At 43.7% G+C, this 15,049-nt stretch overlaps 1 protein-coding gene across 1 annotated transcript in view; it reads right to left on the bottom strand.

Annotated features, from left to right (window-relative positions):
- The window catches only part of LOC126112881 (protein sidekick), a 161,733-nt gene extending 148,886 nt beyond the window's left edge, over nt 1-12,847 (bottom strand). The window contains exons 1-2 of the mRNA XM_049915014.1: nt 12,829-12,847; nt 3,355-3,450 (exon numbers count right to left, since the gene is read on the bottom strand). Of these exons, the coding sequence (XP_049770971.1) occupies nt 3,355-3,450; nt 12,829-12,847 (115 nt within the window). The remainder of the gene's footprint in view (nt 1-3,354; nt 3,451-12,828) is intronic.
- Between the last annotated feature and the right edge of the window lie 2,202 nt (nt 12,848-15,049).

The raw sequence follows: 15,049 nt of genomic DNA, 5'->3' as shown, positions 1-15,049 counted from the left end.
GAAAGGAGAAAATATAAAAATGCAGTAAATGAAGCAAGCAAAAACAAGTACAAACGTCTCAAAAATGAAAAATGAGATCGACAGGAAGTGCAAAATGGCTAAGCAGGGATGGCGAGAGGACAAATGCAAAGACGTAGAGGCTTATCTCACTAGGTGTAAGATAGATACTGCCACCACTTGTATGAATATCAAGAGCTCAGATGGAAACCCAGTATAGAGGGTCTATACAAGGGCGACGTACTTGAGGACAATATTATGGAAGTGGAAGAGGATGTAGATGAAGATGAAATGGGAAATACGATATTGCGTGAGGAGTTTGACAGAGCACTGAAAGACCTGAGTCGAAACAAGGCCCCGGGAGTAGACAACATTCCATTAGAACCACTGACGGCCTTGGGAGAGCCAGTCCTGACAAAACTCTACCATCTGGTGAGCAAGATGTATGAGACAGGCGAAATACCCTCAGACTTCAAGAAGAATATAATAATTCCAATCCCAAAGAAAGCAGGTGCTGACAGATGTGAAAATTACCGAACTATCAGTTTAATAAGTCACGGATGCAAAATACTAACGCGAATTCTTTACAGACGAATGGAAAAACTGGTTGAAGCCGACCTCGGGGAAGATCAGTTTGGATTCCGTAGAAATAGTGGGACACGTGAGGCAATACTGACCCTAAGACTTATCTTAGAAGCTAGATTAACGAAAGGCAAACCTACATTTCTAGCATTTGTAGACTTAGAGAAAGCTTTTTACAATGTTGACTGGAATACTCTCTTTCAAATTCTGAAGGTGGCAGGGGTAAAATACAGGAAGCGAAAGGCTATTTACAATTTGTACAGAAACCAGATGGCAGTTATAAGAGTCGAGGGACATGAAAGGGAAGCAGTGGTTAGGAAGGGAGGGAAGCAGTGGTTGGGAAGGGAGTGAGACAGGGTTGTAGCCTCTCCCCGATGTTATTCAATCTATATATTGAGCAAGCAGTGAAGGAAACAAAAGAAAAATTTGGAGTAGGTATTAAAATCCATGGAGAAGAAATAAAAACTTTGAGGTTCGCCGATGACATTGTAATTCTGTCAGAGACAGCAAAGGGCTTGGAAGAGCAGTTGAACAGAATGGATAGCGTCTTGAAAGGAGGATGTAAGATGAACATCAACAAAGGCAAAACGAAGATAATGGAATGTAGTCGAATTAAGTCGTGTGATGCTGAGGGCATTAGATTAGGAAATCAGTCACTTAAAGTAGTAAAGGAGTTTTCCTATTTGGGGAGCAAAATAACCGATGATGGTCGAAGTAGAGAGGATATAAAATGTATACTGGCAATGGCAAGGAAAGCGTTTCTGAAGAAGAGAAATTTGTTAACATCGAGTATAGATTTAAGTGTCAGGAAGTCTTTTCTGAAAGTATTTGTATGGAGTGTAGCCATGTATGGAAGTGAAACATGGACGATAAATAGTTTGGACAAAAAGAGAATAGAAGCTTTCAAAATGTGGCGCTACAGAAGAATGCTGAAGATTAGATGGGTAGATCACATAACTAATGAGGAAGTATTGAATAGGATTGGGGAGAAGAGAAGTTTGTGGCACAACTTGACTAGAAGAAGGGATCGGTTGGTAGGACATGTTCTGAGGCATCAAGGGATCACCAATTTAGTATTGGAGGGAGCGTGGAGGGTTAAAATCGTAGAGGGAGACCAAGAGATGGATACACTAAACAGATTCAGAAGGATGTAGGTTGCAGTAGGTACTTGGAGATGAAGAAGCTTGCACAGGATAGAGTAGCATGGAGAGCTGCATCAAATCAGTCTCAGGACTGCTCAGGACTGAAGACCACAACAACAACAATATATTAGTACTGACTAGGGCAAAATTTCATACTGAGGCCAGTGGTGCCTCGTAATCGTAGTTCCGCAGTTGACTTACGAACTGCAACGCTGCGTGTGTGTGTGTGTGTGTGTGTGTGTGTGTGTGTGAGAGAGAGAGAGAGAGAGAGGGGGGGGGGGTGACAGCAGAGGGTTGGAAACCTAGATCTTCGTTTCTGGTTTATGAGAATTACCCATGCAACCACTAAGACATATTTTAAATTATTTTGAGAAATACATACCGACTGAACACAACTGCCAAATTTAATAGCAGAATGGAAATGAGCGTTTGGCTTCATTGGCCGGGAGGCCCTTGCGAGGCAGGTCCGGCCGCCTTGGTGAAGGTCTTATTACATTCGGCGCCACATTGGGCGACCTCCGCGCCGGATAGGGATGAAATGATGATGGAAGACAACACCCAGTCCCTGAGCGGAGAAAATCCCCGACCCAGCCGGGAATCTAACCCGGGCCCGTAGGACGGTAACCCGTCACACTGACCATTCAGCTAACGGGTCGGACAATAGTAGAATAATAATCGCAGACTAAGTAAAGGTTATATATTTAGCAAACTGTTGTCCATTGTACTGAAATATGCGGTTTGGGTAGTATCATGCCTCGACAAGATATGTAGGTTTCCTATACACGACGATTACAGTTTCTCCACGTCCACTAGCTGCTGCGTAGACTGTTCGGACACAGGTTTCCAACCGCAGTTTATTAGTAACAAGTCGTTCACCAAGCTAACCAAGTATTGCACATTCAAAGAAGAAAAGACTTGTCTACGGAGCAACTAGCTCCAACTTCTCCACTGGCGATCGTGGCAGTCAGTCGCGATCCTGAATAAAAAACAGCACTGGGAGACGTTCCGCTTGCGGTCCGTCAGCGTCCAAAGTCACGTTCACTGCCGAGGAAGTGGCCTAGCGCCATGCGACGGCGCCTATCACTTCGACGCTCTGTAGCGACGTTGGATGACGTTTCCGGACACGGGTTCCTGTCCTCAATTTGTTCCTCAAGGCACTCTTTAAACCCCTCGATGTTTGTCGGTATCGTTTTGTAGCATCCTGTATAGATGTCACAAATAAAGCGACACAAAGTCTACCTCAAATCCTGTCTGAATTTGTGCACATTTCAGGTAGGTCCATCAACATATATTTGTATCACAAATATATTTACCGCTTTTTATCACACGTTACCGTCATCTAATTTCTATCACCCAAGTGCATCTGTCTTGTATCGAGGATATACGGTGAATCAGTTTTTCATCTTTAGAATGATTCAAACTGAAGAAAGAAGTGACGCTTATCATCTTTCAATGAAAATAATTAGGATCTTCTACAATTCTGTAAATACCATTTCGATACGAATCGGGTTGATCATAAACCAATTTATTATCTACACGTTTCGTCCGCGAAGGAAACGAGAAGAAATAATGGTGCAACAGAAACAAAACATGTTACAATTCACGAAGTAGAGATGATACCTAAGTTACTCACCGATGGCTTGGCACTGCAGTATCTTGGTGCGTCCTTCGCCGATGATGCTGTTCGTTGACGACGGCTGTGTGACGAAACGGGGAGCTTGTGTCGGGTCTGCAAAGAAATAAGACAATCCGATGAGAACTACTTGTCATTTCTCACAGAGATAAGCAAGTGTCATACACGAAATTCCAGATAATTGCATTATTCCGTAATCTGATTTTCCCGCGGTAGCTTCGTTTACCATTTGCAATGAAAGTTTAAATTTTCAATTGGATCAAAACTAGTCTCGTACCTGACAGTCATTTATGTAGTGTCTGCAAAATAGTTTCAAAACTGAAATTACTTCAACCATCAAAGTAGCAGCGAAAACACATAACGATAAGTTAAGTCCACACACATCTTGGAACTGATTACATGTAATGTGACACGACGAGGCGCATACAACGGGCTTAAAGTGAATTTCCTACAGCTTGTTTAATAGAAGTGACAAAACCTTATGGTCATGCATCAAGTTTATAAAGTTGACTTAGGACATGGCTTGTTTTAGGCAAACATTTAAATAATATTTTATGTTCTGAAGAAGACGTTATTACTAACGTTGTAACCTAAGTAAACGATAAAGTTAACCTGCAACTGTAGGCTGTATATTCTTATATGCACGAGTATTTTTGTAAAAGAAATTATACCAAATAATTCTCTCTACAAAGAGAAGGAAAAACTGAAAAATTACCAACTGTTTTCAAACGCAATCGGAGTCAGCATCCTGGCTGGCACAAGTTTGAAGAATTAGTTGCAATTTCCATTGTCCAACGGGAAATAATAAACCATGTTCCTATGCCGGATATCCTTTATTCCGAGCTTCCTGCACACCTTCAGACACCCTGTAACACCATAGTTCTAATACTCTACTGATTTATTTTGCTTTTGTTTCATTTAATGTTACATCGTTGAGCTTCTGTAAATGTGTTTGATTGAATAGATAACACAAAATTGTATACTGCTTTCTTTGTACAAACTTTGATGTCATGATTTGATTCTATGCTGTGTAGTGTATCTTTCATTTAAATTCTTTGTCTCAATTGGAGGGAACAAATCCCACTGTATATAATTGTAATTTCTGAATGAATAATTTTTTGTAGAAATGTCAATATGTGCAAATGTTCTGTTTTATTTAATGTATTTGGTTACTGTTATGTAAACTGCTGATCCTCACTTAGGGTTCTTAGTTATTCTGTATGTAAAAGTTGTTGTGATTCCCCTCGGGAACGGAACTGTGTAGCGCGCGCAAATTGTGGTTGGCCTGGGCAGAAAAGGTGGAACAAGAGTCAGTCGGGGACGAGCTACGAGTCGGGGACGAGCTACCAAACTGTGCACCGCCATGTAAATGTTGCATATTGTGCTGGTTCCGAGAGAGGCTTTTTCTGCTACTTTTCAATGCCTCGGATGGATGGATAAATAGATGGAACGATTCTGAAATTGGTATTCATCATCGCCACCAAGAAGGGCCAGAGTCCAGCAATTCCGCCTGCGAATCCATCTACCAACATGCAGTTGCCACCACATTGCGCAATCACTGTAACGGAATACTATAATGATGTACAGCGAAGGATCAGCTTATTGGATGTGTTAGTGTGCTCAAATATAAGGTAACTTATAACTGAAATTATGTACCTACCTTAATTTTTTCCTTATCATAACACCTCTCAGGTTCCTCTCCGTTTGAACTAAAGTGATTACCGAGTGTCCCTACTGAAAGAACATTAAAGACCAGTGTTTTTGCTAATTAATGCCTCTTGAACATAGCAAAAAGAAAGTTAAAGTTAATGTGGCAAGAGAGTGAGTTAAAGTTAATGATGCTTGCTGAAAATAATTTTCCTAGTAAAACTGCTTATTAATGTGTTGTTGCCAACTTCAAATTAAAAGTTCTTAAGACTGAGGCTTATAAAGTTTTGCTTAGTAAATGATCACATTACTGCCTGTTGTAAATCGCAGAAGGTGAGTCAGTATCTTACATATATGTTAATTTTGTCTCTCAATGTAGTAAAAGTGGAAAACTGCAGTTGTGAAACGTTATATACTCATGTTTGCTACGTGTTTGTCTCTCTTGTGTATTGGAAGTGCATATTAATAATATAACAGGATCCACAGTTTGTCTATTGTGTTAATGCTAGGTAACAAGTAATGGGAAGACCACTATTTATTAAAACAATAATCTCTTTATCAAAAGACAGTGAGAAGTAACCTGTTAGTGAATTCCAATTAACTTTCATTTTAAATAGTAAATTATTTAACTGAGAGAGACTTAACCTATATCCAGTTAATGATTCTGAAGTGAATAGTAATAATAACGTTATAAAGACCATTCAGTTTGTATAAGCCCTGAAAGTAATAGTGTGTTTCGGTATCTGTTATAATTTTGTAAATAGTTTTTGCTGCTCTAACTGTTAGTTTCAATCTTACCGGAAACATATGTATGTGTCAGAGTTCACTGCACTCGCGTGTGACAAAGTATAGGTTGTGTTTATCCATTACAGTTACTAATAACTATTTTCTTGAACGAGAATGTAATCATTCTCTTGCCTTTATCAGTTAAACAGTGCAGATAGGCAAAATTTTGTTTGTTACTGTTCAAATATTTACGTAATTCTGACTTTCATTTCCGATAAGCCACCTCCGTTAGGTACAACACGGTCAACATAACAAAATTCCTCTCAGAGGGTAACACTGCTCTGTTGCTTTATACCACAATTGGCTTTAACAGGATAGTTTTACTTCACGACCTGCCTACAACTTTAAGGTTATGGTACAGCAGTAGCAGACAGGAGTGTCATAACCCGACGGAGCAGCTTCGATAATGGGCATATTCGTGCATTAAAACTATGTGGTCTGATGTCGGCATCGGGCATTATTGCAGAATATTGTCCATTGCTGTAGAATAATATTGTCTGCCGTGGGGCACTACCGCACGGTAGAACACACAAATATGCGCAGGCAAATACATTTGAACTAGTTAACCACACCATTAAGGTAGAAGCAGAGCCATTTACACAAGTAGAGCCAGGCATAGGAAGTTTTGTAGCCAACGACTTTGGATAATAAGGGTGATAGTTAAGTGTTAAGTCGATACACGCCATAACACCGGCTAAAAACCTCATAAACACACCTTCTGGAATGACAGCCATCTTGTTTTATCCTGACAACTGTGCGAGAGCGCTTTTATACAGTGAAGAGCCAAAGAAACTGGTACACCTGCTTAATATCGTGAAGAGCCCCCGCGAGCACACAGAAAAGCCGCAACAGGATGCGTCATGGACTCGACTAACGTCTGAAGTAGCGGTGGTGGGAAATGACACCATGAATCCTGCAGGGCTGTCAATAAATCCGTAAGAGTATATATGCTCAATAATGTTCATGTCTCGGGGGTTTGGTGGCCAGCGGAAGTGTTTAAACTCATAAGACTATTCCTGGAGCTACTCTGTAGCAATTCTGGTCCTGTGGGGTGTAGCATTGTCCTGCTGGAATTGCCAAAGTCCGTCGGAATGCATAATGCACATGAGTGGATGCAAGTGATCACACACAGGATACTTACGTACGTGTCACCTGTCAGAGTCGTATCTAGACGTATCAGGGGTCCCAAATCATTCCAATTGCACACGACCCACACACAGTTGCAGAGCCTCCACCAGCTGACATGCAGGGTCAATGGATTCATGAGGTTTGTCTCCATACCCGTACACGTCCATCTGTTCGATACTATTTGAAACGACACTTGTCCCATCAGGCAAAATGTTTCCAGTCATCAACAGTCCAATGTCGGCGTTGACGGGCCAAGCCGAGGCGTCAAGCTTTATGTCATGCAGTCATCAAGGATACACGAGTGGGCCTTCGGCTCCGAAAACCCATATCGATGATGTTTCGTTGAATGGTTTGCACGCTGACACTTGTTGATGGCCCAGTAGTGAAATCTACAGCAATTTGTGGTAGGATTGCTGTTCTGTCACGTTGAACTTCGGGCTTCGGGCGTCGTTGGTCCAGTTCTAGCATTACCTTTTTCCGGCAGCAGTGACGTCGGAGATTTGATGTTTTACCGGATTCCTGATATTTACGGTACACTTGTGAAATGGTGGTACGGAAGAATCCATATTGCATCGATACCTCGGATATGCTGTGTTCCTAACCTGTCATTGTAGCAGCAGTAACCGATCTAACAATTGCGCCAGACACTTGTTGTCTTATATAGGAGTTGCCGACAGCAAAGCCGTATTCTGTTGGTTTACATTGTATTTGTACAGAAACCAGATGGTGGTTATAAGAGTCGAGGGGCATGAAAGGGAAGCAGTGGTTGGGGAGGGAGTGAGACAGGGTTGTGGCCTCTCCCCGATGTTATTCTATCTGTATATTGAGCAAGCAGTAAAGGAAACAAAAGAAAAATTCGGAGTAGGAATTAAAATCCATGGAGAAGAAATTAAAACTTTGAGGTTCGCCGATGACATTGTAATTCTGTCAGAGACAGCAAAGGACCTGGAAGAGCACGTGAACGGAATGGACAGTGTCTTTAAAGGAGGGTACACGATGAACATCAACAAAAGCAAAACGAGAATACTGGAATGTAGTCGAATGCTGAGGGTATTAGCTTAGGAAATGAGACGCTTAAAGTAGTAAATGAGTTTTGCTATGTGGGGAGCAAAATAACTAATGGCGGTCGAAGTAGAGAGGATATAAAATGTAGACTGGCAATGGCAAGAAAAGCGTTTCTGAAGAAGAGAAATTTGTTAACATCGAGTATAGACTTAAAGGTCAGGAAGTCTTTTCTGAAAGTATTTGTACGGAGTGTAGCCATGCATGGAAGTGAAACGTGGACGATAAATAATTTAGACAAAAAGAGAATAGAAGCTTTCGAAATGTGGTGCTACAGAAGGATGCTGAAGATTAGATGGGTAGATCACATAACTAATGAGGAGGTACTGAATAGAATTGGAGAGAAGAGAAATTTGTGGCACAACTTGACTAGAAGAAGGGATCGATTGGTAGGACATATTCTGAGGCATCAAGAGATCACCAATTTAGTATTGGAGGGCAGCGCGGTGGGTAAAAATCGTAGAGGGAGACCAAGAGATGAATACACTAAACAGATTCAGAAAGATGTAGGTTGCAGTAGGTACTGGGAGATGAAGAAGCTTGCACAGGGTGGAGTAGCATGGAGAGCTGCATCAAACCAGTCTCAGGACTGAAGACCACAACAACAACAACAACAACATTGTATTTGAATAGACATGCATATACCAGTGTCTTTGGCGCTTCAGTGTTTATTGAGTAGGTCAAACAAACAATATCCCAAAAAGTGTCGTTATCCCACTCACTGTTTACCGACTACTGTCACGGTACGTCTTATATCGACTTGTGACTAGAATGCCTCCGTAGCAGTGGACTAGTATGCGCCAGTCCAATCTACACAAGATTTCGTGGGACTAATGTCGGAATGAGCACTTTTTTCTACTTCTATTCTGTCCAGGTTTTAAAGCGGGCTAGCCCCCAGTGCGACGGGACTAGTAGCGGATGATCGCCCCAGGCGCCGTCGCGTTAAGGCCAGGAAGCCGGCGCGCTTTGGCTATCGGCAGATGGGCAACCGTGCAGCGCACTGGCCGTGATTTCCGGCGGCCGGCGAGCAGATAAGCCCAGAGTCGAGACCGGGGCCTCGCAGGCGTCGACCGGGTTCTAGGTCGCCGTTTCCTCGGCGGCGCCTTAGCTGGCCGCGCCGGAAGGACGCGCCTCTGATGGCTCGGGCACGTCTCGAACCTAGGTTCACGGGCTGACGAGCGTCGATTCTCTCGTCGAGGTTCGCTATGCTCCGCTGATGGCATGCGCCAGTGCCGCAATGCAACATTTTTCTCTTGAGAAATGTGACAGACTTGTTCTCCGCACTGAAATGGAAGGGAGAAATTTTAGAGTTTTTCGTACAGTCGACAACGAGGTACGGAGGACACGATCGGACAGAAGAAGAATCGGTGCAGGAAATCAGTTCTATCTTCCGCTAAGAAACCGAGTGAGGTAGTGCAGTGTTATCACAGTGAACTCGCAATTAAAAGAACAGTGGTTCAAATCCCCGACCGGCCATGCTGGTGGAGATTTTCCGTGGTCTCTTCAGCACTGCTTTCATCTTTGGGCCAATATGACATGAACAGGAGTTTGTTATTCCATAACGTTTTTATATTTAATGACTTAAGTTTTTCTATAAAGCCCACATAGGTAAAAGATACTACACTCCTGGAAATTGAAATAAGAACACCGTGAATTCATTGTCCCAGGAAGGAGAAACTTTATTGACACATTCCTGGGGTCAGATACATCACATGATCACACTGACAGAACCACAGGCACATAGACACAGGCAACAGAGCATGCACAATGTCGGCACTAGTACAGTGTATATCCACCTTTTGCAGCAATGCAGGCTGCTATTCTCCCATGGAGACGATCGTAGAGATGCTGGATGTAGTCCTGTGGAACGGCTTGCCATGCCATTTCCATCTGGCGCCTCAGTTGGACCAGCGTTCGTGCCGGACGTGCAGACCGCGTGAGACGACGCTTCATCCAGTCCCAAACATGCTCAATGGGGGACAGATCCGGAGATCTTGCTGGCCAGGGTAGTTGAGTTACACCTTCTAGAGCACGTTGGGTGGCACGGGATACATGCGGACGTGCATTGTCCTGTTGGAACAGCAAGTTCCCTTGCCGGTCTAGGAATGGTAGAACGATGGGTTCGATGACGGTTTGGATGTACCGTGCACTATTCAGTGTCCCCTCGACGATCACCAGTGGTGTACGGCCAGTGTAGGAGATCGCTCCCCACACCATGATGCCGGGTGTTGGCCCTGTGTGCCTCGGTCGTATGCAGTCCTGATTGTGGCGCTCACGTGCACGGCGCCAAACACGCATACGACCATCATTGGCACCAAGGCAGAAGCGACTCTCATCGCTGAAGACGACACGTCTCCATTCGTCCCTCCATTCACGCCTGTCGCGACACCACTGGAGGCGGGCTGCACGATGTTGGGGCGTGAGCGGAAGACGGCCTAACGGTGTGCGGGACCGTAGCCCAGCTTCATGGAGACGGTTGCGAATGGTCCTCGCCGATACCCCAGGAGCAACAGTGTCCCTAATTTGGTGGGAAGTGGCGGTGCGGTCCCCTACGGCACTGCGTAGGATCCTACGGTCTTGGCGTGCATCCGTGCGTCGCTGCGGTCCGGTCCCAGGTCGACGGGCACGTGCACCTTCCGCCGACCACTGGCGACAACATCGATGTACTGTGGAGACCTCACGCCCCACGTGTTGAGCAATTCGGCGGTACGTCCACCCGGCCTCCCGCATGCCCACTATACGCCCTCGCTCAAAGTCCGTCAACTGCACCTACGGTTCACGTCCACGCTGTCGCGGCATGCTATCAGTGTTAAAGACTGCGATGGAGCTCCGTATGCCACGGCAAACTGGCTGACACTGACGGCGGCGGTGCACAAATGCTGCGCAGCTAGCGCCATTCGACGGCCAACACCGCGGTTCCTGGTGTGTCCGCTGTGCCGTGCGTGTGATCATTGCTTGTACAGCCCTCTCGCAGTGTCCGGAGCAAATATGGTGGGTCTGACGCACCGGTGTCAATGTGTTCTTTTTTCCATTTCCAGGAGTGTATTTTTCTTAGAGATATAAAGACTGAGAAAGAAACTTCCGCTTCTTATAACATAACTTGTTACACTTGTGTCAGTGGTTCAAATGGCTCTGAGCACTGTGGGACTTAACATCTGAGGTCATCAGTCCCCTAGACTTAGGGACATCACACATATGCATGCCCGAGGCAGGATTCGAACCTGCGATCGTAGCAGCAGCGCGGTTCCGGACTGAAGCGCCCAGAACCGCTCGGCTACACTTGTGTCCCTTGGGTCTATATGATCTGTGTGTTTAAAATTCACAATGTGTACATATAACGGTAGTTATTCGGATCTGTCTGAGATACATGCATAATGTTCTTTTTTAAAATAAATAACAAATCAGGTTTTGCTTGTTTATTGTTGAAAGGTACGAAGTTACTCAGCAATACAGTAGGTTCTAACTTTAACGGCATTATTGCTACCAGTACTGTTTCATCAAGTGTTTGATACGGGCACACTATCTAACTTTCCATATATCTAATATAGTAATTTCTGCGCAACCAACATGACGAAACGATTTCTTTCTGATGAGCAGTTGAAAGCTCTAGTAACCGCATCCGACAGTGTGGACAATATCTCTGAAGAAGAAAATCACACCAGTGACGATAGCATTCATCGGACATCTGAATCAGAAGATGCTTCGGATTCTGATACTCACATGGCAATGTGCAAGTGGTGCAGGTGGTTCAGTTACAAGACAAAAATATTATGTGGAACTTAGATCCTTTTCCACACACTGGAATACCATCCAGTGCAAATGTTATAAAACTGACTCCCCCTCCAACAAGATATGCCATGTCCAGACGTAAAATCCTCTTTCTGTTCAGAGTATTGCAAGGGTCAAACAATTTATGGTGACAACAGGGAAGAATCAGATGGAATTACACTTTAATCCTACGCTGGCTTTTATTACTCATTGCTGTGTGTAACTCATAAGATGACTCAACAAAAAGACTATGGAAGCAAGTAGAACCATCGTTCCTACCATAAAGCAACCGAATCAATTCTTTTGAAATCAAAAGTGGATGGAAATACTTTTGAAACTATGTAATTTTGGTACAAACGTAACCGTAATGTGCAAATAGAAACTGTATTTAAAATTATAATACCTTTTAAAAAACTTGTTAGTATAGTGTCGATAAACACCAATCGCGTCATTATGACCGGAAAGAACACGTGTGTACGGCTTTTTAAGGAACGGAGTACGGTTAAATCGCTCAGGCAAAAGCTGGGACAGTTCCTTCAAAATGGACGTGGCGAGATTTCCTCTCCTACCCTCCCTCTAATTCGAGATTGTGCACTCCACACTTAATGACCTCATTCCCGAAGAGGCGTTCTAAGCAATGATCTTCCTTCCTACCTTCCTTACTGAATGAACCATCCTGGCATACGCCTTATGCAATTGTAGGAAATCTGTGTGAATGCGGAAAAATTCAAGCAAAGTTAACCTGCCGCCAAAATACAGTGCAGCGTCACGTAAAGGGACAACTGCTAGCCACGATCAACGCAAACACACAGACAGAATACTATGGTAAAAAATTCAGCCACTGCTAAAAGCTACTTAATGTTTGTGAAATGGTGTTCAGTTTGTTTTACTACAGCTGTTTCTTTGATTTTATGAAGTACACTGCTCTCGAACAAAACAAATGCATAAGATAACTATGACGTTACCACAGTTTTACTTCCTAATACCTCCTGCCGAAATCAAGAACGATGTGTCTATGCCATTATTGTTGTGCATTTAACTGTGTAGCTGCGGTTTCTAATCCGACGACTGGTTTGACTGTACCTTCTGCGAGGCTCTTCATCTCGGCTTCAAGAGTCAGTTACTACTGAAACTGACATCCATTTGTATACGCGAGAGCCTACCATGACAGCCCTCTACCATTTTTACTTCAACACACATCCTTCCATTACCAAATTGATAAATTCAATATCAATATAATTCGTACTATACCATCATTTCCCTTACTTACGGAATGTGTGAATTTGGAGTATGTGGGCACTAAACTTATTACGACCTTTTGCATTATATTTTAAGTTTCAACAGACCAAAGTACAGATCGCTACGGTCGCAGGTTCGAATCCTGCCTCGGGCATGGATGTGTGTGATGTCCTTAGGTTAGTTAGGTTTAAGTAGTTCTAAGTTCTAGGGGACTGATGACCTCAGATGTTAAGTCCATAGTGCTCAGAGCCATTTGAACCATTTTTTGATCTGATCCTTGCCCCAAATCCGTTTCAGTAGCACATCGACGAGCTGGTTTTAAATCTATCCAGTCCGCGGAAAAGTCAACTCTTTACGTTTTCCTAGCTAGCTTTCTCTCCTAGTTTCAGAAACGTGAAGAATTCGAGAAGCCGATTTCGATTTTCGTCGCTAAATATTCAACCTGTCTCTCGCTAAAACGAGTTGCTGGTAATCAAACTTTCGCGATTCGGGTCCCACTCTGAACAAAGGTGTGTGTTTAATTCCTTCTTCTACTTGATATCTCGTCTTGTATTCTGACATGAGATGTGTACTTTTTTCCGTTGTCACGGTAAAAATAAAAACGCGTTGTAGATACAGCACACTGCGCCATCTTCTGTGTAAATCAGCATCACAGTTCTTAGGACACTCAGGGAGTCGGAGCAGCTCTCTCTTTCTTCGTCTGTGTAAATACTGAATACCTAGAAGGAATGAACCGGAAGAACTACAATTGTAATTCTACGTTCCTCGTCGATACCAAATGTTGCCTGACGTACAATATACAGGGCTGGTGGAAAGCGAGACTGGCGGTTGTTCGTTACCAGACTTGCATCACGAAATATTAACCTACAGAGGCAGAACAGAACCGATGGGAGGAGCGTATGGAATATACAATGTGAAGTATACTCGTAGATCTGTAGATCCGATATAATTAAATTTTCCTAAAGAAATTTGAGTCTCGTCTTTATTTGAATTCGAGAGGACGGAGGGTCAAAATTATTCTGGTTTTCCGTGATTTAAGGAAATCACTTGAATCGAAAGCCGGGATGGTTCCGTTGAAAGGGCACTGCTGATTTTGCTCCCCCATCCTTCCACAACCCGAGCTTGTCCTCCGTTCCTAATCTCGATGTCAACTACGTGACATTAAATCTCAATCTTCTTCCTTCCGGCGTAGACTGCCCTCCTCCTTAGCTGTGTGGTCAGCGTGTCTGACTGCCATTCAGTGGAACCGGATTCGATTCTCGGAGACTGGGTATTGCGTTGTCATCATCATCATCATCATCATCACGCAGATGGCCCGATGAGGCGTCAAGTAAAGAGACTAGTAACGTGGCGGCCAAGCTTCCCCAGGTGGGTCATCACTGCCATACGATCATCATCATCGCCATCCGGAGTAGACTACAGCATCATGCGGCACGACCATGTACACTACAAATATTTACGAAGGACAATCAAAATTTTAATTACCGAGTTTTAAGCACGAAAAATTATTTTTTTCTTTGAATGCACGTACAGATCTGCTGTCGCAGTACACGCTGAAATCGGAAATCTGGGTGTTATAACGCCGCAGCACGCCGCAAAAGAAGTAAAAACAAAATTGCACAAGCCAAGTACAGTGTAGTAGGGTCCAGTAATTTATTCTCGCCTGTCGTCTAGGGGTAGCGTCTTTGATTATTAATCAAAATGTCCTCTTAAAATTTGATTAATAATCAGCATTTACAGCCGAAGATTTCCGGCATCAGAAGTCACCCTCATTCTGCCAACGGAATTGTCAAAGAGGGCGGAGGAGCGGATAGAGGTTCAGGGCACTCTCTTGTCCTAGGGGTGGGAAACTGCCCGTAAAGGCAGGAGAATCAGCAATGATCAACGGCAGGAGAGCGCATATGGCAATGGAAACCACTGCAGTAAAGACACATAACGTGTATCCACACGACATTTGGCCTTTAATTGAAAAAGTGTCATGATGATCTCTCCATTGGCAAAAAATTCCGGAACAGTCCCCAACTCGGATCTCCGGGAGGGGACTGCCAAAGGGGAGGCGACCATG

Source organism: Schistocerca cancellata, chromosome 1, assembly GCF_023864275.1.
Source record: "Schistocerca cancellata isolate TAMUIC-IGC-003103 chromosome 1, iqSchCanc2.1, whole genome shotgun sequence".
In the NCBI taxonomy this organism is placed as follows: domain Eukaryota; kingdom Metazoa; phylum Arthropoda; class Insecta; order Orthoptera; family Acrididae; genus Schistocerca; species Schistocerca cancellata.
This window is presented reverse-complemented; position numbering and strand designations above follow the sequence as displayed.